Source organism: Squalius cephalus, assembly GCF_949319135.1.
Source record: "Squalius cephalus genome assembly, chromosome: 17".
Lineage (NCBI taxonomy): Eukaryota > Metazoa > Chordata > Actinopteri > Cypriniformes > Leuciscidae > Squalius > Squalius cephalus.
The window spans coordinates 7,267,582-7,294,284 of record NC_137138.1 but is presented as its reverse complement, the minus strand read 5'-3'; the positions used below and the strand labels follow the sequence as shown (position 1 = coordinate 7,294,284).

At 36.0% G+C, this 26,703-nt stretch overlaps 1 protein-coding gene across 2 annotated transcripts in view; it reads right to left on the bottom strand.

The window, feature by feature from the left end:
* The window catches only part of col5a1 (procollagen, type V, alpha 1), a 98,682-nt gene that overhangs the window by 60,305 nt on the left and 11,674 nt on the right, over nt 1-26,703 (bottom strand). For both annotated transcript variants that reach the window (XM_079847936.1, XM_079847937.1), the window contains exons 2-4: nt 9,476-9,643; nt 2,381-2,594; nt 110-272 (exon numbers count right to left, since the gene is read on the bottom strand). In XM_079847936.1, the coding sequence (XP_079704062.1) occupies nt 110-272; nt 2,381-2,594; nt 9,476-9,643 (545 nt within the window). The remainder of the gene's footprint in view (nt 1-109; nt 273-2,380; nt 2,595-9,475; nt 9,644-26,703) is intronic.

Below are 26,703 nucleotides of genomic sequence, written 5' to 3'. Positions count from 1 at the left end.
TGCTTTTTTTTTAGTAATGGAAAAACATCAGAGACAAAGCTAATACCTAATTGAGACATATCTGACAGTTCCAGTGGATGAAGAGAAAGCTTCTAGAGTTCCTCCTTACCTCAAACACCTCCTCATCCAGGATACGCGTCCCGAAGACCACGATGCCTTTGGTGTCGATGATGGGGTGAGGGCTTCTGGATAGTGTCCGTGTCACCTTTTTCTTACAGTCCAAAATCAGAGTGATGGTCTGTTTGTGAACGCTGATTGCCACACGGTGCCACCTGAGTAACACATACACACACAACTGAGGGTTATAGAGTGATCTCTGTCTATCTGTCCATCCGTCTGTTCGTCTGTCTGTCCGTCTGTCTGTCTGTCTGTCTGTCTGTCTGTCTGTCTGTCTGTCTGTCTGTCTGTCTGTCTATCTATCTATCTATCTATCTATCTATCTATCTATCTATCTATCTATCTATCTGTCTATCTGTCTATCTATCTGTCTGTATGTATGTCTATTTATCTGTCTATATATATGTCTGTCTGTCTGTTTGTATGTCTATCTATCTATCTATCTATCTATCTATCTATCTATCTATCTGTCTGTATGTACGTCTATTTATCTATCTATATATATGTCTGTCTGTCTGTTTGTATGTCTATCTATCTATCTATCTATCTATCTATCTGTCTGTCTATCTGTCTGTCTGTATGTATGTATGTCTATGTATCTATCTATATATATATGTCTGTCTGTCTGTTTGTATGTCTATCTTTCTATCTATCTATCTATCTATCTATCTATCTATCTATCTATCTATCTATCTATCTATCTATCTATCTATCTATCAATCTATCTATCAATCTATCTATCTGTCTGTCTGTCTGTCTGTATGTATGTCTATTTATCTATCCATATATATGTATGTCTGTCTGTCTGTCTGTCTGTGTGCCTGTCTAACAATCCACCCAAAGTTTTCCATAATATATACATGTATATGTGTGGTTTTCAGTGTTTATGTGGTTATATAGGATGTTGCACCTGTGTGTGCTCACCTGTGCAGGTGTTGGCTTCACGCCAGTGTGACAGATTACATATGTTGCACATCAAAGCTAATAATGAAAACCAAACACACTGAATCATAACCAGACGTTACGTAACTGGCCCTGAAGTTTCCAGTGTCAAGAAAACCAGTCGCATGATGCAACAAAAACACACAGAACATTTTTCATATTTACAGTTTTTCTCAGTCGCTTTGTGCATTTCTCAGACCACAACTGAAATTCTCAAAACTACTTGTTCAATCTCCACATCATCTAATCACTTGTGGACATCATAAAAGCAATTCCTCATTCTTTTGAACAAATTGCAAATGCTTTGGTACATTCATGCAACTGATAATGCTACTGTTTCCTACATTATCAATTGCTCATGTTGATCAAAATATATTATACTGGTTCTCCGTTGAATAGTCTAACCCCTCGAAACATCTAGGCATTAGTTCCTTGCATAAGTCATAAACTGTCAAGCATATTTTCTATACATTTCTATTCTTGTCTCCTGAATTGATGAATTGCAGAGGTGAATTCACTAATGTAAATCTAAGGGGAATGTAAAGGACTAGATCAACCAATGATCAACCAGTTCTCTAAAAGAGCTCAGAGGTTGAAATGAAGCTTCATTTCACTGAAGCATATATAGACGGAGCACAACGCAGAGTTACAAATCCTAACAATGGAAGAACAACAAGGAAACAAACAGGGTCAACAGCCGGGAAGAAGACGAGGAGTAAAGGGTACAGAGGCAAAACAGTGGAAGAGGTAAAGGGGTCAAGATTGTAGACATGTTTCTGGTGAAATAAGGGTCACTACTGTGGACTATATATATATAATAGTCTTGTATTTTTCTTTATATCACAATGATATTGCACTTTGTTGACAGACTAACAGTAAAAGTGTAACTGTGAATCCTGTCCAGTCTCTTGCAATCAATACCCCACAAAGAGTAAATTCATACGGTTGAAATGTATATATGCCATACAGATAAAGTGGTGCAGTCTTGTGAATTTTCAATTATCGCCATCAAAATTTTAGGTGTAGTTTACGTCAGAAAATACTGACCGAGTAACACTGTTATGTTGACAGCACGACTGAACACGACTTTTCACTATATTGTTGTTGAACAATGACACAAAGACTTCATTGTTCATTGACATAAATATCTACTTTTGAGAGATGAACAAAGAATTTTGAGCAAGTTCCAGGCTTTTGCAGATAATGTTTGTACGAATTGTATAAAGAAATGCACTTGGTTTGCAAATCTTAAGGATGATTCAAGAAATGTACCAAAGCGACTGAGAGAAAGTGTAATACACAGCTTGTGCGAGTGTCTTACTTTCCGTCTGCCAGGTTGACCCCTCTGAAGAGCGGGTAGTCCTCCGGGCCGGGTTTGCCCAGGTGATCCTCGTACAGGAAGACAGGAGAGCGTCCCACTTCCAGACCGAGCTGCTGGATGCCCTGTTCATTATACACCGACAGCAGGAACGACTGACTGCCTTTCTTTGGCCTCATCGTCGCCAAGATGGAGAAGTCCTCAGGAAATACGGACGCTAAAGAGAGAGACAGTGTTATTCTTGGAAATTTTATGTGTTTTGGGGGGTTTTCTGGGTGCAAAAGACTAAGGATAGTGTGTGACAGAGCATTACATCACGTCTCGGAGCGGACAGATGCTGTCAGGTAACATAGATAAAGTGTTTGACAAGGAGAAGAGCAGAATGGAAAACGGTTGGATCTCATGGGGAACTTGGCACATCTTTGGGAAACTCTGTAACAGTCTCAGTCTATGTGTATGTCTGTGCTGATAAGAATCTTGGATCTACTGGGAGGGAGTAGAGAGAGAGAGAGAGAGAGAGAGAGAGAGAGAGAGAGAGAGAGAGATGGAGAGAGTAATGAGGAGAACAGCTGTTCCCTAAGAGACATTTTATTACTCTAATTCATCTAGCAGAGAGAGGTGGAGAGAACAAACAGAGAGAGAGAGAATAACCAGTGCAAACAGAGAGAAAAATATATGAGCCACATTCTTAAAGCAACAGCTCACTGAAGAGGAAAATTCTGTCGTCGTTTACGCACCATCATGTCACTCCAAAGTACCATTTCTTTCTTGTGAGAAACGTAAAACGAGACATCCATACAATTAAAGTGAATGGTGACTAGCTCCAAAAATGCCAGTAAAGCATCATCAATATATGATTTGTGCTTTATAATTCTTCTGAAGAACGTTTGGGGTCAGAAACATTTTCTTGAGGATGAACTGAATTCCTCAAAAGTGACAGTTAAGTCATTTAAATTTTACAAAAGATTTCTATTTAAAATAGTGTTTTTTTTTTTGTTTGTTTTTTACTTTCTATTCATTAAAGTATCCTGAAAAAAGGATTCTGAACATTAATAATATTAGGAAATGTTTCTTGAGAATCAAATCAGCATATTAGAATGATTTCTGAAGGATCATGTGACACTGAAGACTGGAGTAATGATGCTGAAAATTCAGCTTTGATCACAGGAGTTAATGACACTTTAAAATATATTAAAATAGAAAACAGTTCTTTTAAATTGTAATAATATTTTACAATATTAGTGTTTTTACTGTATTTTTGATCAAATAAATGCAGTCTTAGTGAATAACATAAAATATAATACAAAAATAACAAAAACATAAAAAATTCAGATGCCAACACTTTGAATGGTATTGTGTTTTTAAGACCAAAATGTAATGTTATTTGCTCTCGCATCTCATTTGTCATCACTGCCATCAAATCTGATAACATATTTGAATCTGAACCTGACAGCAAACAAGACTTGAGAGTTTTATGGTAAGCGATGACAGAATTTTCGTTTTTGGTGAACTATCCCTTTAAGACTTTAAGTCAAGTCAGACTTCAAAAAAAACAAAGAAAGAGAAGGAAAAAATTGTGAAATTAAACAGTCTCTTTCTAAAATGAGAAAAACAGACATGCACACACACACACACACACACACACACACACGACATGTGCCAAACAGATGCCCGCCGCCAAACCTCTGGGAAAATCTGGGCTGGTCAGACAGGAAGTGAGTTTTCCAGTCGTCCAACAGACAAAGCATTCATACATCTGTGCAGTAAACACACCTGATGATTGGTCCTGTGTTCAGTGTGTTTATGCCATTGTGTGGAAAAGCTTTAATCAACTGCACCGGTTCAGAGTCATTACTGGACTTCATAAAATTTATAATGGTTTGGAGAGAACATGTTACTATAACCCCGCCTCAAAGACTTCAGACAGCTTTTCTGGAATCCCATCTCCATGTCTAACTCCTCCTTTTTCTCCTTTGTTTATGTCTGGAGATATTTTGTGAGTCTTCAGTCAGTTGAGAGTCATTCTACTCAAGTCACACCATTACAACCCTTAAAAGAAGGTTCCAAAACTGGGTTTCCGCAGTGATGCCATAGAAGAACCATTTTTGGTACTTCAAAGAACCTTTCAGTGAACAGTTCTTTAAAGAACCATTTTTTTTTCTTAGATTGAAGAACATTTTAGAGATCTAAAGAACCTTTTGTGGAATAGAAAAGTCCCATGGATGCGAAAGGTTCTTCATGGAACCAAAGATGTCAATAAAGAACCTTTATTTTTAAGAGTGCCGACACTAAGACTCTTTTCTAGATTTCCTGCATCCCCCGCAATCCTTATTTAAACTTTTAAACTTGTAATTCATGCAAAACACTGCTTATCTGAATTGTTTCACACAATTTTTGGGATAAAAAAAAATGAATGAGGTTATTTGAGGTCTGATCAGCACAGATTTCTTAAATATCTCTAAAATGTTTTTAATCGGAATCGTTCAGGAGAGTTTCATTTCTGCTTTTGTTTTCTTTAAGTGCTTAATTTCACACACTGTGTATATAAACGTCATGAAATGATGGGATGGCACCAACCACCAGACAAAACCCAAGATATTTAACATCTGACTGAAATGGAAATCCTTTAAATCAAAGGGAGGCGTTTCTGTAAAAACAAGCTGTGCTGAGAGAACCGTCACTGAATACAACCTTAATTCAAATAACAGTCAATGAGCAAACAGAGAACATTAAATATATTCTAGATTGCTTTAAAAAAAATCTAGACATAGAGATATTCATTACTTTATTGCTCAGTAAGAGACACTCTGGGATTCAAAAGCGATATTTGATGACATAGAGATATAGACATAGAACCTTTCAGTCAACAGTTCATAACATAATTTTTTAATCATATGAATATCCTTTTCCACTGTAAAGAAATGGTTCTTCTATGGCATCGTTGTGAAAGCCCCGTTTATTTTTATGTGTGAGTTCTAGATTGTAACTATTCAACACCTTCTTGCTTTGTAAGGATTTTTGTGGATCTTCTAGAATGCTAAACCTCTTTGTAAGATTTACTATAGATCCCTTTAGTGTTTTGCAACACACATTCTATCTAGATCATGTAACAGCTTTCCAAGATATTCAATATTGCTTCAAAGCTTTATGAGATATTCTAGATCTTTTGCAGATGTTAAACAGATTTTCAAAACCACTGGCTCGAAATTTTAGATCACTTACCAACTTCAAATTACATATTTTAGAATGTTTTATTATTCCATACTCTACATCTTGCTGCTTTTGTAGATTAAGAACTGTCTATCATGCTAAACTACTTTGTAGAGATAGTATAGATCCCTGCAGTGCTTCTAAACAGTGTGTGTGTACACACACACACACACACATATACTGTATATATATATATATATATATATATTAAACTCTTGATCCTAAATAAACATTTTTGACTGAAAACCTTCAATCTGTGAATGTGTGTCATTTAAGCCCCTATAATATGTTATTGTGGGTATTGGAAGGCATTCATTTTGTGTTTCGGTGGTTTGAGCTTTTTTCTGGGAAACTGAACTTCATTAGCCCACATATATTTTTTTTTACTTGACAAGTTTTGACTTGTCTGGTGCCTGAACAATTTAAATTAAATTTACATTTATTAAATAATCAAATTTGATTTGGGGCAGCCACAGTTATAACCTGATATAAAATCAATGGAAGTCCATGCAATGTCCTCCTCTCTAATATAGTGAAACAACGTGTGTGTGTGTGTGTGTCAGAAATGAAAGCTTTACATTCAACTTATTTCATGAGGTTTGATACATGTTCACACAAGTGTCATGGTACCAGCTTCACACACACACACACACACACACACACACACGCACAACACAACAAGAGATGCTCTGTGGTTTTATCCTGGTTTCCTGTATGTGTGTGTGTGTGTGTGTGTGTGTGTGCATGCGTGGGTTTTAAAGACAGATCCAAAGGTCAAGGGCCATCACTCTGGAGACGAGGTCTGCCTGTCATCAGGGCAATATGAAACAAAAGCAGAGTTCAGAGAGGACGCCATATCTACGGTCTCGTCATCTCTCTCTTCCCCAAGAATTAAGTCTTTATGCAGACGACCTAAAGGAATGCTGGAGTCACATTACTGCACACTTCAAACCCTTCACTGACTACCTGAACTGAGTTCAAGATCCGATTTTATAGATCATCCTACTGGTCATACCAATAAACAAGGCTGAAAAGTAATTAAAGTAGATTTAGTTAGTAGCCTATGGTTTGCTGGTCTTTAAACTGGTCTCCCAACCTGGCCAAGCTGACAAGTGCCCAAAACCCCTCTAAAACCAGCTAATTAGACCAGGTTGGGAGACCGACTAAAGCTATTCAAATCAGCTTTGATACATATTCTGTTAAGGTCTGAAATACATATATATAGTACATTTAAATTCTGGAAGAGCCATCTCTGAGTGTAGCGTTTTGACCCGGCTCTGTTTTTCATCAGGTCTGTCAAGAGGTTTGACTTTTCACCATGTTTACAAACCATCTCCAGACCTCCAGTGACCTACGCCCCCTCTCAGTTACCATAAAGACACGGCACAAAGGGGAGACAATGGCCTTATGGGTATGGATGAGGAGGAGGAAAGAGACAAGAGGAGGAGGAGTTATGAAAACATGAGGAAAAAGAATAGGCACATTTTGGCCATGAGAGTTTTTTTTATCCTGCTGTGCGTGCGTGTGTGTGTGTGTGTGTGTGTGTGTGTGTGTGTGTGTGTGTGTGTGTGTGTGTGTGTGTGTGTGTGTGTGTGTGTGTGTGTGTGTGTGTGTGTGTGTGTGTGTGTGTGTGTGTGTGTGTGTGTGCATGTGTGTGTATAAAGTAAATCCTGAGCATCTGAATGAAAAGTGTACAGAGAGAAAGAACAGATGCATTGTATTTGGAGCGATAGATGATTCATTTCTTCCATGTGCTTTCACTCTGCCTGTACGTTCCTCAAGCAGTCAGGAGTGTGTGTTTACTTAGATGTACTTAAGGGACCAAATCATCCCCAGAAGTGAGTTAAATCTGACAAAACCTCCCTTCTGGGGACATCTGGGGACATCCTCAAAGGTAAAATGAATCATAAATGAAGAGATGTGTTTTTTTAGAGGCAACAGAAATCAATGACAAATTCCCATTAAATCATATGCGTAAAGCTATCTTCTGCATTCAAAAACCGCTGGATGAATCATCTAAAGTCCAAATAGCTTTAGCTTTTTTAAGCAGAAAAAAAAATATATTAGTAAATATTAATAAAATAAAATAAAATAAAATAAAATAAAATAAAATAAAATAAAATAAAATAAAATAAAATAAAATAAAATAAAATAAAAAAGTTTACATTTTACCTTCCTGGGTTATATTTAGTTTATTTTTAGATAAAATTATGTAAAACAAAATAAATGTACATTTTACAATTGCTGTTTTTATTTTATTTTATTTATATAGTAATACATAAAATGAAATACTGTAAAACAGATAAATAATGATTTATCTTTACCTTAAAATGAATTAAAAAAATTAATTGATGAATAAATATACTTTAATAAATATACTAATATACTTACTCCAATGAGAAAACTATGCTATGGTGCATTAGATTTTAGAAAAGAAAAAAAAGCTATCTTAGTAGGCAGTAGTATGTGCTATATGTATATGCTATATATGTTTTAAATAAGCCTCTGCATCTGAAACAAACTTATGAAGCTTAAGAAAATACTGTCCATGTAGGCAGCTCATAGAGTCTGGAACACAGCCACTGCAAGCTGAAGTAAGTGACTCAGTTTGATTTAGCCTCATCTAGTTTAGTCTCATTATGCTGGTATTGCATCTCTCTCCTCATCTGCCTCGCCTCTCCCTCCTTCCATCAAATTCTTGAGATTTTCAGAGTTCCTGCCAAAAGCAGAGTTTAGGGCACGGTGACTTTCCGGCCCTTTGTGTAGAGGCGAGTTGCTCAGACACACACACACACACAGACGGATCTTAGAGCGACACGTACAGTAAGGCCCAAAATATATTTAATTACACAATGTTTTTAGTTACGTAAGCTTGATTTCACATGTCACCCTCTTCCGAAATGTGTCTGAATGCAATTCATAAGATAACACAAGAACATTTGTGTTTTTAAAAAAGGATATTAGCATGTAAGGTACAGTGGTTTCCAAAAGTCTGAGACCACTAGTAAAAATTGTAAGTAACACTTTAGTTTAGGGTCTAATTCTCACTATTAACTAGTTACTTATTAGCATGCATATTAGGATATTGGATTAGCTGTTTATTAGTACTTATAAAGCACATATTAATGCATGACCATATTCTACATCCCTTAATCCTACCTAATACCTAAACTTAACTAATGTAACCTTACTAACTATTAATAAGCAGTAATTAGGAGATAACTGAGGCAAAAGTCATAGTTAATAGTTAGTTAGTAGTGAGAATTGGACCCTAATCTAAAGTGTGTGGCCAAATGTTGCTATTTTGCATCAGTTAATAATTAAAAAATATATATAAATTATAATAATAAAGATCTAGGTGAAAAGTTTAAATGAAATTGAATAAATGTGAATTTCAGAGACTCTTAGCAATAAATATAATAAATAAAAATAAATAAATAAATAAATAAAATAAAATAAAATCTTACAGGGTTTTATTATTTATTACGTTTTAAATCCCAGGTTAAAATGAAAAAGAAGATGTCCATGTGGTCTCAGACTTTTGGCCCCATTGTACATGCAACAGGGCTGTTCTTTGGGGGGTTTTTACGCCTCTGTACTTGCATAGCATTTTTTTTTGGCTCAAGCGTGAGAAATGCAGTCACATTAACAGAATACAGAGGAATTGCATCATCTCTCTCATTTGTCTAAATACATTATACAGTGTGTCTACAGAGGATGTGAAGTTGAAAGAAAGAGTTTCTGAATATTTAGGGCAGAGTGTCTGTGTCCTCTGAAAAGACAGCGGCAGCCCAAACACACACTGGAAAGAATGAAGAAAAGTAAACAGGTGCACCTGTGTGAAGGGGGACATGTAAGGGGACATGCGTTACGTGCTCAGGTACTCACAGGGGTAGAGTTGTTTCGTAGGAGCGCTAAGCTGTGCATCTTTTGTGACTCTGTAGGCGACATCAGGCCCTTTTGAGGACTTCCTGTGTGTGCACAAGCCTGTAGTTTTCGTTACACCCTCTGGCAAACTGTGAAAATCTAAAATCTTTAGGAGATCGGCTGGCTCAGCTGCAAAAAAAAGAGAGACACAGAGACACAAAATTAGTTTAGCCATTTCAAATCACATTTAAAGATCAACAACTTTATATTATATTATATTATATTATATTATATTATATTATATTATATTATATTATATTATATTATATTGATGTATTTTATCATTAAACAATTCAGCACCATCAAATCTGTATGTGATTGTTCAATTTGTGATAAAAAATAGGCAAATAAAAACTGATGACCAGCTAAATTTTTTCAAAAAGTGCATTACACAAACAGAGCATTTTAATAATGTTATTTTTGTATTTTTATCTTTCATTGTTATACATTATTTGATTGGCCAGCAAAAAATAAGGCATCTGTAACTTACATTAGAATTGCAAAATCACCTTGAAAGTATGGCTATGGACATGAGAGAATTTGCGTATGTCTAATACGACATTAGTAAATGTATATATGAAGAGTTCAGATGCAAAAAGCCTCTAAGTGCCATCTGAAATTTTCTTCTAGAATGATCATTTTTATCAAGCTTGTATATTTAAGTTCAGTAATTTCACTTAAATGACAATTAATAGGTCATTTTCATTGGCATTTAAGTGAAATTACCTGTTGACTTCTTTTTACACAAGGATCTCTTGTACTAACCGATTATGGAAACTATTTTCTTTAAATGTTACATTTTGAAAGAATTCCCATGCAAATACCCATGAAGCTGTGTTGACTGTTTGTTAAGGTCTTAGTTCTGAAAAGTTACATAAAAATAAAGTAAAAATATATATATTTGCAAAATAACCGACTTTCTTGAACTAAACATGCAAAATACTGAGGTCATGTGACAACACAGCATACTACCACATGACAACAACACAGGATACTACCATTTTAATCATGTAAGTATGCATGCTGAAAATAGTATGCATTATACATTGCATAGTATGCAATTATGCAATAAGCAGCACACTTATATTTGTGCCCATAGAACCGCAACCTCATGAGAACGACCATGAGAACGACCCAACACAGAACAACAAACCCAGCCAAGTGTTGAATGTCTTTAGAGGTCGGCTGACCATATGAACACTGGACACACTGTCTACAAAGTTGCAGACACACAACCTTTCCACTCTAGGGGAGATATCGAGTGAAGACCACACACAGTTCCTACGTCTGCTTTGTGACAGGCTTTAAATGCACATATGCACACACATTTGTGGTAAAGTGTTTGTGTGTGTTTAGGTGATCAACTTGAGGAACAATTTCATTGTCTGCAAATCACCTCCAGCTGCCGCTTGTTAAAATCACTCGAGGAACACACACACACACATCCCAGGTCATTATTTTAAGCACGTCTTATTTACATTGAAGACAGTGTTTATCCATGACCTCTTGGTGTGATTCTGATCAGGTCAGTCTGATTTAGTCTAGAAGACAGCGCTGAGATGCTTCAGAGCGTTTACATTTTTCCTTTAGGTATTTATATGAAAGTCCGTCTGTTCATTTCACTGCCGCTCGCAAAGAGACACTAAAAAAGAATATTTGAAAAGTGCGCATCTTTAAAGCTTAAGTGTGGCATTTTTTTCATTAAGTCATCATGAAACCAAATTTGACACTCTTTGCTTTGTTAAAACACGTTTTTGTTCTAATTCTGAATGATGCACATTGCTCCAAAGCAAAAATGTTTGTTTTCATAATCTTTCTTTCATCAAAATGCAACATCTTTCTTATCCTCAGAAATACAGCCCGACAGATATTTAGTCATCGTTTTAGCAAACTCTCATTTGTCTGGCTTTTTGTAACGCCCACTTTTAACAGTCCAATGGTCAAAATCAAGCTCCGCCCTTTATATTTTTTTGTTGAATATCCTGTTTCGCTTAGACATGCAGTACATCACGTTACAGGTTTAAAATGGGTTGCAAACACTAATTTACAATAGCATGAGTCTGGTGTGGGGCGATCCATTTCTATGACTAATTAACTTAATTTTTACTTAATAAGTACTAAAAAAAATAATCTTTCTGACTTAATGGTCAATAAAAATCACTAATAAAAAAAATATATGTTTTTGTTAATATTATAATATTTAAAAGAATATAGTGTATAGTATATTCATTTTGTCAAAATAAACAAATATTAACATTTAAAAATGTTTTTGTGTAATGGCATTCCTGTAGCTCAAACAGTAGAGCATGACAGTAACAACACTGAGATCATGGATTCAATTCCCAGGAACTGCGTAAGCTTCGTAAAATATGTCCCTTGAATGCAATAGATAAAAGTGTCAGCCAAAATGCATAAAGTGTAAATGTTACGTAAATGAATTAATAAAAGTGTTAAAATTCTGAACATTGTGACTATACTCTAAACACATGAAACTGATCTAAATAGCAATATTATACAAACATAATTCACATTTGTCAAATGCACACATAACAATATAATACTCGTCCAAAGACTTTAACTTCAGATCATTTGATTTTAGTCAAGATTAATTCGCACCAATTGTAAATCTGCTTAGTTTGGCACACGGCAAAGCTCGTGTTATTGACTTTGGCAAGCGGCTGATACGAACATAAAAGTAATATCATCAGACAAGATCATGTGTGCACACACACAAACACATTTTCACTGCCTGAGGAATTTGATAGCACTCATCATCATGAACGGGACACTGTAATCAGAGATGCACTTGTACTAAAATGACACAGCCACTATAATTCAACTGATTACACTATAATGAGATTGTTCTGAGCACCTGTGGGAACTGCTGAGACAGACAGAGGCGTCAGAGATGCGAATCGGTGAACCACGCTGAGGTTCTCTGGTTAGCCAAAGCTATTTGGCAGTCCCTGTCAAAGTATAGCAATGAGGTTTGCTAAGGTAAAACGCATCTCTATGGTTAAACGATATAAGTGCTTCAAGGGCTTCCCCAAAATTAGCTGGTTTATATTTATAGGTCTTAAAATGACATGCTTTACCAGCTCGATGATAACGTGGTGTCAGTCAACAACATCCTAATTTAGACTTAGCAGATTGCATATGGTTAACATAGCCAGCTGTGGGAAATAAAAGCACGCCTGAACTTTACATTTGCGGAAGATACTTTGTAAAATGTATGATCGCATACTAAGTCACAGTAGGTGTTTTGATATGCATAAATGGTAATAGTCGCAGATATGAAGGGTTGTCGCACATCTACTGCACATAGAAGACCAAACTATAGTGTGTGTGTAATGAACTATCTCTCATGTAAACAGGCTGCTGCTAGAATCAACATTTAGCTCGGCACTGGGGGAGAAAACATAAGCGCTTGCAGGCAGAGCTAATATTTACCTCAGTAAGCATTAGCTAAGGGTCAAACTTTCACAAAAGTATATATATGTTTTCTTAAGGATGTTTAGGGGAAAAGCTGTAAATGGAGGCGATGTGTTACAGCTGTTTTTCCACACAAGACCCACAGCAGGGAATCAAGGCCTGCAAACACAGTGTGACCCACTAACCCACTTACAAACTCAACACTCCAAAAAATAAAGCTCATCTTTATAATTCTTTGTAGTACATTTATGGTGGTGATTGGTTCTCTAAAGATTACTCGGATCAGTTTGGGGTTAGGGAAGATTTTTTTAATGTTTTTGACTTTGTCTCTTAATTCTGGCACCAAGGTTGCATTTGTTAGAGCAAAAATGCTGTAAAAATAGAAATATTATTACATTACATTACAAAATGTGAAATATTATTACAATTTAAAATAACTGTTTTCTATTTGAATATATTTTAAAATGTAATTTATTCCTGTGATCAAAGCTGAATTTTCAGCATCATTACTCCAGTCTTCAGTGTCACATGATCCTTCGGCATTCAGTGCTGATTTGCTGCTCAAAAACATTTCTTCTTATTATTATTATCCATGTTGAAAACAGATGCTGTTTAATGTTTTTGTGGAAACCATGATACATATTTTTCAGGATTCTTTAATGAATAGAAAGTTTCAAATAACAGCGTATATTTGAAATAGAAATGATAAACATCATTACTGTGAATTTTGATATATTTAATGCATCCCTGCAAAATAAAAGTATCAATTATTTTCCTGACCCCAAACTAGTGTAAATAATATAAATATGTATATAAATAACATACACACAAATACTTTTAGGTTCTAATTAGAACCTTTATCTTCAAAAATTAATTCTTAGAGACACAAATCACTAGAACAAACTAAAAAGATTAATTAATTTAGTTCTAATTCTGATTGGATGCTCAAAGCTGTGGTAAATTCTACATTAATGAACCAAATCGCAATAAACAGCCAACAGATACAGAACAGAACTGAACTATATTACTGTACCTGGTAGAAAACAATTATTATGATCATTATAAATGCATTTCAAATTTTACTGAACATTGGGGACTTTTATTTCTGTTGCCACAATTTAAAAAAGTAAAAAGCCACTAGAAGCAAAGTGCATTACAGCGTTTTTTCCACAGTTTTAGGTCTAAAAACACAACTTACTATGGTAAAAATGATAATAAAAAATAAATAAGTCATTGTAGCATGCTGTCTCAGGTGGCTTCTTGATTTAATTCACCAGATCAATAGGATTGTGTGCGTATATATGGTGTTCTCAGTTCAGTGTTATGTGTCAGCTGTGTGTACTCAGTTCCCGTTCAGGTGGATGTGTGTGTACATATTTAAGCCGTAAGTGAATTTGATGTTTTACAACATACTTTACAGCTCTGGTAAAGTGGAATCTATCAACATCCTGTAAAATGTCATGTTTAATATCACCCACACATACAGGACCTGCTCAGGTGAAGCACTCGGGTTCACCTTACAGTCAACCACACAGTGTGTGTGTGTTTACACACTTAAAGAGGCGTCCCAGAGGAACAGAAACATCACCTGTTGAGATTTACTCAGTCACCGCAGTATTTCCCTCTGCAAACACCCACAGACCACAGCTCAGGTGTGTGTAAACATTCCCATTCACAACTTATTAGGAGGAAGAATTGTGTTCCTAAACATCGACTGCCACACACACATTTCCTGAGATGATTATAATTAGATGAAAATGTCTGCAATTAAAATAAACAGGAAATAAGAATAAATCAAATGAACATAATGACTAATCTCTCCATCTCTTGAACATTAAACGTGTTGGGTTTCGGTGCCAACTTTTAATTACATATCGACAGCAAAACAGATGCCAGACGCACACACACAGTTCAAAACATAAACACATCAAAACAACCACATCCAAAACCGCACAACACACAAAATCATACTGCTTAACTTACTGCACAACACACACACACACACACACAACTACTCCTGTTCTCAGAGATCTGGCACTATTTTGGAAAGCTGCCCGAGATTATAAATGTTAAAAGCTAAAAATGTAGAGACTTGTTGCTCTAAAATGTTCAAATAAAAGTGTGAACACTGGTTTTGAAAAACCTTTGCGTCAACATGCATACCCAGTAAACAAAAAATATGGTCGAAGTTTGCTAAAGTTCCCATTATGTTATGAAATTAATTGTACAAAATGTTTTAAAATGTTTTTTCTTGCATATATGTGAACTTTCTCTGAACCATCTAGTAATGTTTTAAAAACTATAGACAAACATTCAGAAAAGCATTCAATAAATGATGTAGAAATAACAATTTTGTGCTAATGTTTCAAGTAATTAAAGACCAGATAACGTTCTATTAATGTTACTGGAAGAAAGTTTGTTCATAACCTTGAGAGAACCTTGCCAGAAGTTCTGAGAACATTCTCTGTTAGCTGGGTATATTTGAACTCAAAAACAGCACAGCTCACCTGAACTCTTTACCACCAAATACCCCAGATCAGTTTATAACAGGCCAAAACTTGACTGTTTGATCACATTATAAATGTTTAAGCTTCTCAAAAGCTCATTAAACCAAATCACACTGAATTAAGGAGCTTTACAGTGATGCTAATACTAGATTTGAACTTCCTGAAGGAAATAACACTGCTTTCAGAGCAGAAGAATAATGTGAATATTTTAGGCAAGTCTACATTTTATTTTATTTTTAGTTTGTATCAATGATATGTCACTGCCATGACACTCATCACATTCGCATTGTCAGCATACAGGTTAAAAAAAAAACATGTAAGACATTCCACAAATTACAATTCTATAAGCAAATAAATGCAAGAATGAAGACCAATCACATTTCAGTTTTTAAATACACTACCTTTCAAAGGTTTGGGGTCAGTAAGAGTTTTTATATATATATAAATCTCTTCTGCTCACCAAGACTGCGTTTATTTGAGCAAAACAACAGTCAAAAAAAGGAAATATTATGAAATTCTATTACAATTTAAAATAACTGCTTTCTATTTGAATATATTTAAAAAATGTAAATTATTCCTGTGATCAAATCTGAATTTTCAGCATCATTACTCTAGTTTTCACTCTTCAGTGTCACATGATCCTTCAGAAATCATTCTAATATGCTGATTCGCTGCTCAAGAAACATTTCTGATTATTATCAATGTTTAAAACATTTGTGTGCTTCATATTTTTGTGATAACTGTGATACATTTTTATTCAGGATTCTTTGTTCAAAACTTATTTGCTGAATAAAAGTATTAGAACTTGCTGATTAAAAGTAATAATTCCTTTAAAACTCTTACTGACCCCAAACCTTTACATGGTAATGTATGAATATTAATATTATATACAGATTCTGAACAGTGAACATGGCCTATGGGAGATTTTAATCTCCAAGCATTAATCTTATAAAACAATAAATAATAGAAAGCACATGTAAGGTTGAAAATATTAATGAAGTTTACATTAATTTCTGTACCTTAAAGTTGCCATGTGTAATTTCTGTCCCACTAAAACTCTTCAGTGGTTAACCTCTCGCTAAGGACGGGTAATTAATGACAAACTGATCACATGATGACCTGGATCTTCATCACAGCATCATGAGAATCAAACAAATGTTCAATATTCAGCACAGAATCAAGTTTGCTTTCAGCAGAGGGCTCTGAGCTTCAGCTTTGTTGGGGTCACTGAGGTCGTTCTGTATAAAATGAATCATCGTTTTTGACCTCCACTTGAGCATGACATGTGAAAACTTCCAATATGCATGCAGGGGAAACAGTTTGGACCTTGTGAACACACAATCATGTGGCAGAGAAACTAGCAAACACACACACACACACACAGGAAGTTGAATGGAGGAGACACAGGAAGACTATTGGCAAGATTAATTCTCTCTCTTTCTCTCTATTCCCATCATGAGATAGTGACCAGACTGACTAAGTATTTTTAATCGCAAAACAACAGGAAATGGACGAGATAAGAGAATGACATACACATATTTATTTGGCAGACATAAAACATCCAAGTTCATGCATTTCTATTTTTACTGAATCCCATGAGCACCTTAAGCACCATAATCACAAAGACACATTGAATACCCTTAAAACACCCTAAAAACTGAATGAACTCCCTGACAACCACTCACAACTGTTAATACAGAGTATTATGTTAATTATTAGGGATGTCCCCGAAGCCTAATTCCGAATTCGGAAAGGCACGGAAAATGAGTAACGTATTCTACGGAGGCCCTAAAGTGACATAGTTAGGCTAGCTGCGGGAGTCGTGTACATCAGATTTCATTTATCATGTGAAGATAGTAAGGAGAGATGACTGACAGGACGATGGCAACAGATCCTGAGAGTCAAATAACAGAGCATTTCATGAGAAACTAACTATAGTACAGAACTCTTGATCCTAATACATCTACAGTGTGTGTTTATGTGGCCCTGGAAAACCCAACGTTATGGGAATAAAATTATATTTTCAATATATCATTGAAAACAATTTATACTAAGTGATGTTTTTTTTTGAAAATGTAAAAATGCAGAAAGTTTTCTGTGGTTTAGGGGTAGGGTTATGGGACAGAATATACGATTTGTACAGTATAAAAATCATTATATCTATGGAGAGTCCTCTAAAAACCACATATACAAGTATGTGTGTGTGTGTGTGTGTGTGTGTGTGTGTGCGTGCGTGCGTGTGTGTGTGTGCATCTCAGAAACACACAGATAACACTCACTGTGTCTGTGAGATGGAAAAATTGACTCAACACAAGATCAGCGCTATAAACACAAGCAAACTTCTCGCTCTCCTTCTCATTTCTCAAACATTCACATAATGTGTATATAAAAATATATGTAGATTTTTCCTGACTTTTGTCATCTCAGTGTTGCATAGTAATTTAAAATTTTCACGGTTTCCACAAAAATATGAAGCTTTTCTTAACATTGATAATAATCAGAAATGTTTCTTGATAATCAAATCATCATATTAGAATGATTTCTGAAGGATCATGTGACACTGAAGACTGGAGTAAAGATGCTAAAAATTAGGGATGTCCCGATCAGGTTTTTTTGCCCTCGAGTCCGAGTCCGAGTCATTTGATTTTGAGTATCTGCCGATACCGAGTCCCGATCCGATACTTAATACATAAAAAAAGAATAAAGAAGAGCGAAAAAACAGATCCAGGATGTTCCTTATTTTTTATTTAATTCACCTTATTTTAACATTCAACAACTCTGTTAACAAACAGAGCACTTCTGTGAGGTAGCTTGAACAATCAAGTAATAAATAAATTCTTCACTTTTGGACTTTAGTGCAACAGTAAATATAAAAAAGTCTAATATATAAACAAATAGCACCTCAACTTAAAATACCCGGCAGGCATGTGAACAAATAAAAAATAAAAGTGCTACAGTGTTTGCAAAGTCAGTAATGTGCTTTTAGGAACTGCACTCCTAACTCTTACACCGGTTTCACACTGCACTGTTAGCAGAGCGTGCAGTGCGTATTTTTTTCGCCGCCCATGTTACCAGATTAAACCAGGCTTTAGAGCATTCACACCGCGCGCAGAGGCGGCGCGGCAGTGCGTAGTAGAGCAGAGCAGCAGTGCCGCGATCGTTTCGGCGCCGAGTCTATTTTTGCTGCGCCGCTTTTGCTGAATTAAAGTGACAATACATTGATCATGGCCAAAATACACCGCAGTTTTATCCAAAAAGTGCATTGATGATATCTATTGTGTTTTAAACAGTCAATCAAATGACCAACAGCAATTTAAAAAGAAAACAAATGTCCAAAAACAAACTTGTTGCCATGACAGTAAAATCAAAGATGAACAAAAAGTTATATGAAATTATTAATAAAATAAGCTTCTTGACAAGTCTTTATTCTTAAATGTATTTGAAAACGAAAAAAGCAATGCCAACTTATCCATTATAGAGTAGCCTACTCTGTCTGTAGCCTGCCCTACACAACCCGCGGTTCAGCCGCGCGTGACAAACGCTGCCAGTGTGAAAGCAAAACGCGCGTGTCCTGCCCCTGCTCACCATATGAACTGCTCCTGCGCTGCTTACACTCTGCTAACGCGTGCAGTGTGAAACCGGCGTAACTCTGTGCCACCGCATAACGTGTTAAAAAATAATGAGCATATACATATATATCCGAGTCCTGATCGGGAGGTAACGTCCGATTCCGATCGAGTCTGAAAACACGTGATCGGGCCCGATTTCCGATCACGTGATCGGATCGGGACATCCCTACTAAAAATTAAGCTTTGATCACAGGAATATAATAATTTTCACAATATTACTATTTCTACTGTATTTATGATCAAATAAATGCAGCCTTCAAGAGCAGAAAATATTTTTTTTAATCTTACTGTACCAACACCAAATGATACAGAATATATAGGAAGGGTCTAGATGGTGTAGTTTTGACATTTACCAGCAGGGGCAAATTGAGCCATGCTAACCGGCTAAACCTTTAACCAGATGGAATCACATGACTCATCACTGGACTATCATAATGAACTGATAATGTAACCTATTAAGCTTTATATAATGTAAAGAACATTACTTAACATTAAAGTATTAAAAGTATTACTTTTTATAGGATTCTTTGCTGAATTTAAAGTTCTAAAGAACAGTATTTATTTGAAATAGAAATTTTTTGTACGTTACAAATGTCTTTACTGTCATTTTTGATCAAACAAAGCACTCACGTCGCTTCATAAAACTGAGGTTAAACCACTGGAGTCACATTACTTTAATGACGTCTTTACTACCTTTCTGGGGCTTGAAAGTGGTAGTTGCGTAGATGGAAGGACAGAGAGCTCTCAGATTTCATTAAAAAGATCTTCACTTGTGTTCTGAACATGACTGAAAGTCTTACAGGTTTGGAACGACATGAGGGTGAGTAATTTATGACAGAATGATCATTTTTGGGTGAACTAACCCTTTAATTTCTTTAAAAATCTTTAAAAGTCTTAACATTATTAACACTAATAGGGTCACAACTAGTAAAATACGTTTTCCACACTGCAACATTTGCACACAGACCAGAAATGATTTGAGTTCCTTTACAAAACTTAACTGTGCATATCCAAAGCACATCTGGAGCGAGTGAAACCTCTCATGTTTACTGCGGTTCTGTGGATTTTGAACCAAGAAAGGTTTCGAATGTTCTAGGATGCCTAGAATGTTCCATAAAATATAAAACCACATCAGACCGTAATGATGGAGAAATTACTCGTATGCGCTACCACTTTAGATGAATCCAAGAAAATCTGACCTTAAAAACCCTGAAAAAGGTGTCAATCACTGATTTAAATCGCACCGTGATGTCATTGTTCAATGGAGCACAGCTTTACAGTGGCATTTGATTCTGACACATTTGAGTAGTTTTGGAAGCGTGTCAGGAAAATGTAAGATCTGTGAAGCAATAACTTCAGAGAGAGAAAGACTTGCATGCATAAGACAACAGTTAAATGTTCTTTCTGAAACTCAACCCTTATGTTCAAAGTGTATGTAGCCCCTTTCACACAGCGCGTTGATCCCGGATAATTGCCGTAAATTTGCTAGAGTGCCTTCTGTGTGAACGCAAACACGTCCCGGGATTGATGCCAGGATCGGTGCTGGGATGGGGACCTAGTAACATTGCCGGGATCAGTCCCGAAACACACCCTGTGTGAACAAAAGCCAGGACCAATGCCGTAAGGGGTATTTTGTTGCTCTTAGAAGTTTGTGTTCATCATCAACAAAGAAAGAACGAAAAAATGTCTGCAAAATATAATGAAGCCGAGACCAGGGAGCTCCTCACTATCTGCACAGAAGCTGAGAGCGTTCGCCAGCTTTGTGGAACGGTACGCGATGCGTTAGTGTACGACCGAATCCGGAAAAAAAGCTTGAGCGTGGTTTCTCGAGATCGAAAGCGCAGATCATTAGTAAACTTCAGACGTTGCGTAAAAAAATCCACCAAGTGCCCGACTACAGTGGAAAGAGCGGTAGCGGAAGATTAGACTGGCCTTTCTACAACACATCCTGAGGTCACGTGTCTTTACGGGATCTTTACGGGATGTGTGTGAACGCACTCACAGATTCCGGAAAATCACTGGCAGTGTGAATGAACCAATATCAAACGATCCCGGGATTATCCGTGTATTTTCCGAAATCTCTGTGTGAAAGGGGCTTGTGTGTGTTTTGAGGGGCAGCGGCATAAATTTTCCGCCCTTTTGCAACTCATAGCTAGGTGGTTCCTATGGTATTCCGATCAGTTGTTAGCATGATATGATATTACAAAGGAGCGTCCCAAATTTGGCCACTTATGCATTATTCTATGCCGATTTGTAGTTTAAATAGTGAGAGTAGTGATTACACTGAAAATTCCAAAAAGAAAAAGTACATTTTAAATACCCGGACGATGCACTTAATTAACCCTTAAACTCATACCTCAGGTCTTTAGTGACTCGGGACGTCATTCACGAATCACTACCCTCCTTCTCATTCATTTTTTCAAGTTAGACTTCAACCTTCTTAGTGTTCCTCAATCAATTCATTATAAACAATATAACAAGAAAAAATGTATACAATTATAAAAGGATACCTGTTTTCCCATTCATTTTTTGTAAAAATGTATTAGGGTCGCTAACGACCCATGGTGTGTTACAGTGTAAGTATATTTTCTCTGCACAACAATAATTGAATCTTTGATGAGTGAATAATTGCATTTCACCTTTATTCCACAAGGTGTCAATGTCTGATACACAATGATGAAGTGACGTTTCACTCATAGTTATCGCAGGCAGAAAACAAAAGAATAGGAAGTATCATCAGCAAAACTTGGAATGGCTCAGCGATTTACTGCTGAACAAGTACTGAACGCAATCAAATATTACTATCACTGTCACTTGATGGCGGAACTGGTGAAAAAGCTGTCAGCGATCAAAATATTGATTTTGAAGATATTAGTTTTGATAGTTTTGAGAATATGTTTGAGGTCACAAATACGAGTGTACTGAATGTACTGGGAAATGAGTTCTGACGAGGACAGTGATGACAGTACAAAACATCTGCTCAAACTGAACCCTTCCAAGCTACAAAAGTTAACAAAATATGCTTTATTTTATTCTTCTGTAATTGTTACTCTAATATCAGGAGAGTTTTATATTATCCCGACAGATTCATCCATGTTAGATATAGATCCGGGTCGCTAAAGACATATGTAATAATGAAACATTCATGCATTTAAGGGTTAACTGAAAAAACGAATGTTGGACACTTCATGCATTAACTATCGCAGCTTTAATTATGTAGCAGAGGGGGAGGGGCTTCAGACTCCGATGTTCAATGACAAAATAACCTTATAAAGTTCATACACTATATGGATAAGTACATAGTGTATAAGTGCATAGTGTATAGTGCCTAATATGGGATACAACTCGAGTGTATTGCTATCCTGTCACTAAGCTGAGGGTTTTAGGAGGCCGGTAGTGACAGTTTAATGATAGGTCAATCTGAGTGATTGACAGCTCCTCAACCAATAGCAGCCAATCAAGTGGGAGGAGTGCCCTGTGGGTGCACGGATGGTGATGACCATCTATATTACGACCTCACTTCTGCCGCATGCAGGAGGTCACTGTCCACCAACTGACCTTTGACCTGGACAGAGGTGTAATGAGAGGGAGGGCAGGGTTCATAGGGCTAACGGGTAAAATTGCAGGTATTCCGACCAGGTGCTTTGAGCTTCTTACGTGGCTTAAGTATATTTCCTAGTAAACCATTATATATTTTTTTCTTCTGTCTCTCTCTCTCTCTTTCAGTGGGCTGTTTGAACTGCACTATAATGGTATGTATGGTTTGGTGGTTTGGTTAGACTGTGTGGTGTTCACTGGTTTCCACTAACTAGGGCAGCAATCAACGACTGACTGATTCAGCAAAAACCATTTAATCTGCCTGCAACATTCACAACACTTTTCATCGTTTTAGATTGTCTAATAAAGTTAAAAAAGCTTCTCTTTCAGCAAAGAGTGTGTAAAGTTTTTCCATGTTAAATGGCTCACGTTCACTGACTGAATCGCTGGCTGGTGTTCAGCATGTGCATTATTAGACACTGGAAACGATGACTCATCTGCTGCTGTACCACAACTCAATCACACACATGATTCATGTACAAATGCATCCAATTCCATCAGCGCACGCAGGAACAACTGCACACTCAGAAGAGAGCAGCATACATCCCTTCCCGTGAAATCAAACACACATTTATTACAGAGACACACACGTTAAAAGCATCAAAGAACATTCAAACTCAACTACAAATTCATCCAACCCCATAAAAGCAAAGCAGAACAAAACTCCAGCACAACCCTGACAAATGAACTACCGTGATACAATGACAGTATCAGATGGAAATACTATGGTGTTTTGATTTAAATCATGTTGCTACTATTCATATACCATGTTTTTTAAATATATACTATGCTACATGATATAATAATGCCTTTATGTTTAAAAACATGGTATTATCATAGTACTGTGAACAAAAACAAGGTATTACAAGGGTAAAGTACAAATATATGGTATTATCATGGTAAATGTCCAAAGAAATCATCGTATAATTACGGTACATGTAAAAAACAAAAACAAAAAAAACAAGGTTTTAACATGGTACCATGTACAAAAGAAATATGGTAATACTATGGTAAATGCCCAAAAAGCATAGTATAATCAGGGTACATGTAAAAGCCAGAACTACCATGGTATAAAGCACAAAAAACAGGGTAATATACAAAAAAAATACCCCAAAAATATTTGTTACATTGTACAAAAACCAAGGCAGTACCATGGTCCTGTAATTTTTCATTTAACTCTAATGAAATTGCATTTTATGCTTATATTCTGCATAATACCCGCATTACAAAACAAATTCATAAATGCAGAAAACCATAAAACAGCTCATCACACTTTCATTAAAATGACTTCAGTCACATGACACGACATACTATTGTATAGTATCGCCAGATTATTACAACTCTGGAACAAAAGCCTCTCTGTCCTGCGCTGAAGCATGAGTGAAGTGTGTGTGTGTTTAATTCTTTCTGGAGAAAGTTGAACGTTTCTGTGGTTTTTGTGGCCAGTTCATAATGTGATACTGCTACTGCAGAGAGACAGACAGAGAGAGAGAGAGACTATTTTATATTCTCAGTATGAGGCCAGTGGAAGGAATGTCAGCTTTCCGCACACCACTCCAGAATCCTAAAGTTCTTCTCACATGTCTGGACCTGCAGGGTTCCCTAAACATTTCATGAATAACCCACTGAACAATATTAATCACTCATTACCGACTCCACATATCGGTAACCCAAGAAAACCTGCAAGTTTTCACAGAACAAAAAAGTGTTCAATAGCATGAGCATATTCCAGGTGTGCAGGGTCAAAAAGGAGCTGGTGATGTCATTGAACTGTATACTGTATCTTCGCTATAGTTCTTTTGCATGTTATGTGCAGTAAAACATAATTTTACTGTCCTCCTCACTGTAAGTGAAAATGTTGTACTAAGTGACAAAAATATAGGCAATGAGATCATAGATAATATAAAATAAAATAAAAACATTCATGTGATGGTCACCTCTAGGAAGTAAAATAAAATAAATAGGGTAAATATGATGATCACCTCAAGGATGTAAAAAAAAGAAAAAGGAAAAAAAGGAAAGAAAAGAAAATACACATGATGATCATCACCTCCAGGAAGTAGCCTAAAAATAAAGTAAAATAAGATTTATGGACCACCTCATTGGTCCAGAAATAATAGGCTATTTGCTGTACACACACATGGAAGTGTTTGATTGATTGAGATGTACATTATAGTAAAGCTTTGTAAAACACACACACACACACACACACACACACAGACGTGAAAGAGTCAAGCACGTAACCTTTAGCATACTGCTCAAATGAAGCATTACAGGACCAACTGCTGCCCTCAAGTGATTCCTCATCCACAGGATAATGAAAACCTTCTGAAAACTCAAAGAAGCTTTGAAACCTCATGTGTACTGACCCGTACAAACATTTACCATGGTTTCTTTTAAAATACCATAATTACTACAGTTATTGTTTCTACAATTGTGGTAAACTGGTATTTGTGACTACTGGCATATGAAAATAAACAAAACAACAGACATATTCTGAAAGCATCTTACCCTGTTTGCAAGAGATCCCTTATCTTGCAATAACAATAGTGCAGTAACTATAGTATTTTAACAGAAACTATGACTATAATGGTACATTTTAGTGAGAAAACAAAAGAATTGTGGGTCACTTTTTGGACGAGGGATCCAGGCATCTGATGTTTTGAAGTGATGTGAACATCTGTGGCATTTCTGAGGCATATGAATGAATGTTTTTCATCTGTTTGTCACACAAAAAGTCTCTTCTTTCCATGAGATGGAAAGATAGCTCTGCAGTCACTCACATAAAAAGCAAGAGGGAGCATGTGTGTTGGTCATAAACCCCGGGAAATCCCATAATTCCCTGTTTCAGGGTCATGAATGTGGCATGTGAGATATGAGGGCTCTTAATTGCCACAAAAGACCCCCCCCCACACACACACACACACACACACACACACACACACAAGCAAAATACATAATCATACTCAATGCCAGATGTTTACAGAGACAAAAATAATAGGAAGTCACTCATTGTCATAGATTGTTGGCGATTTTAGAAACAGAATCTGATGACAATGCAACAAACCTGATCAGAGTTTAACTTTGCAAATGCAACTCAATGACACACTATCAATATGTAAATAAATTTCAAAATGAAACATGGAAAACCGTTTCAGAAACTGTTCCCATTCTGAGCCTGTCTGATTCATATGATTTCTGTTATAAACACCTATTTGTGAACATATTTTCAATTGATAACATCACATAGCAAAAAAAAAAAATTATTACATTTTTGTCTTGCTTTTCATACATTTTCCAACATTTCTAAACATCATTAAAACCAGATTAATTTAGTTCAGAAGCTAATCTGTGTAGGACATGATGATATTCAGAGAATATATATGAATTAAGTGTATTTGTCTTGGCCCACTGACAAATTTAAGTATACATCTTAAGAAAATTAAAAGAGATTTATGATTAATACAAGAAAAAGAATGTCAACAGTGCAAATAATTAAAAATATATATATTATATTATATTATATTATATTATATTATATTATATTATATTATATTATATTACAAACTATACATTTAACATCATTAACATATATATATATTTTTTTTTTTTTATGAAATGGAAAAAAAAAATTTGTTTTGTTTTTTGCAGTGTAAGTCATCTGGCAGTAAGAACGAAAGAAGAAACCTTGAAAAAAAAATAGATTGACATATCTCATCCTCTCTTTCAAAAAAGCTCTGCAATCTCACACAATAATCACACACATGCATAAACAGATATAAATGCATAAATCTACAAAAAAAAGGGGGTCAGGTCAGTAGGTCTGCATGGGCATAACTGCGTAAAGCGCAGAATATATAGACAAACAAACCGTTTTGTGATCAGTGTGAATTCGAAGCACGTTTTGCAACCCCCCGTACCGACATTCGCACTCGTTTCCTCACTGAGAGGACCATGTATTTTTCTTCTGTCTTAATGAAACAGTATTTTATTCTTCTGCTGTTCCACAGCAAGGGGAGGGGAA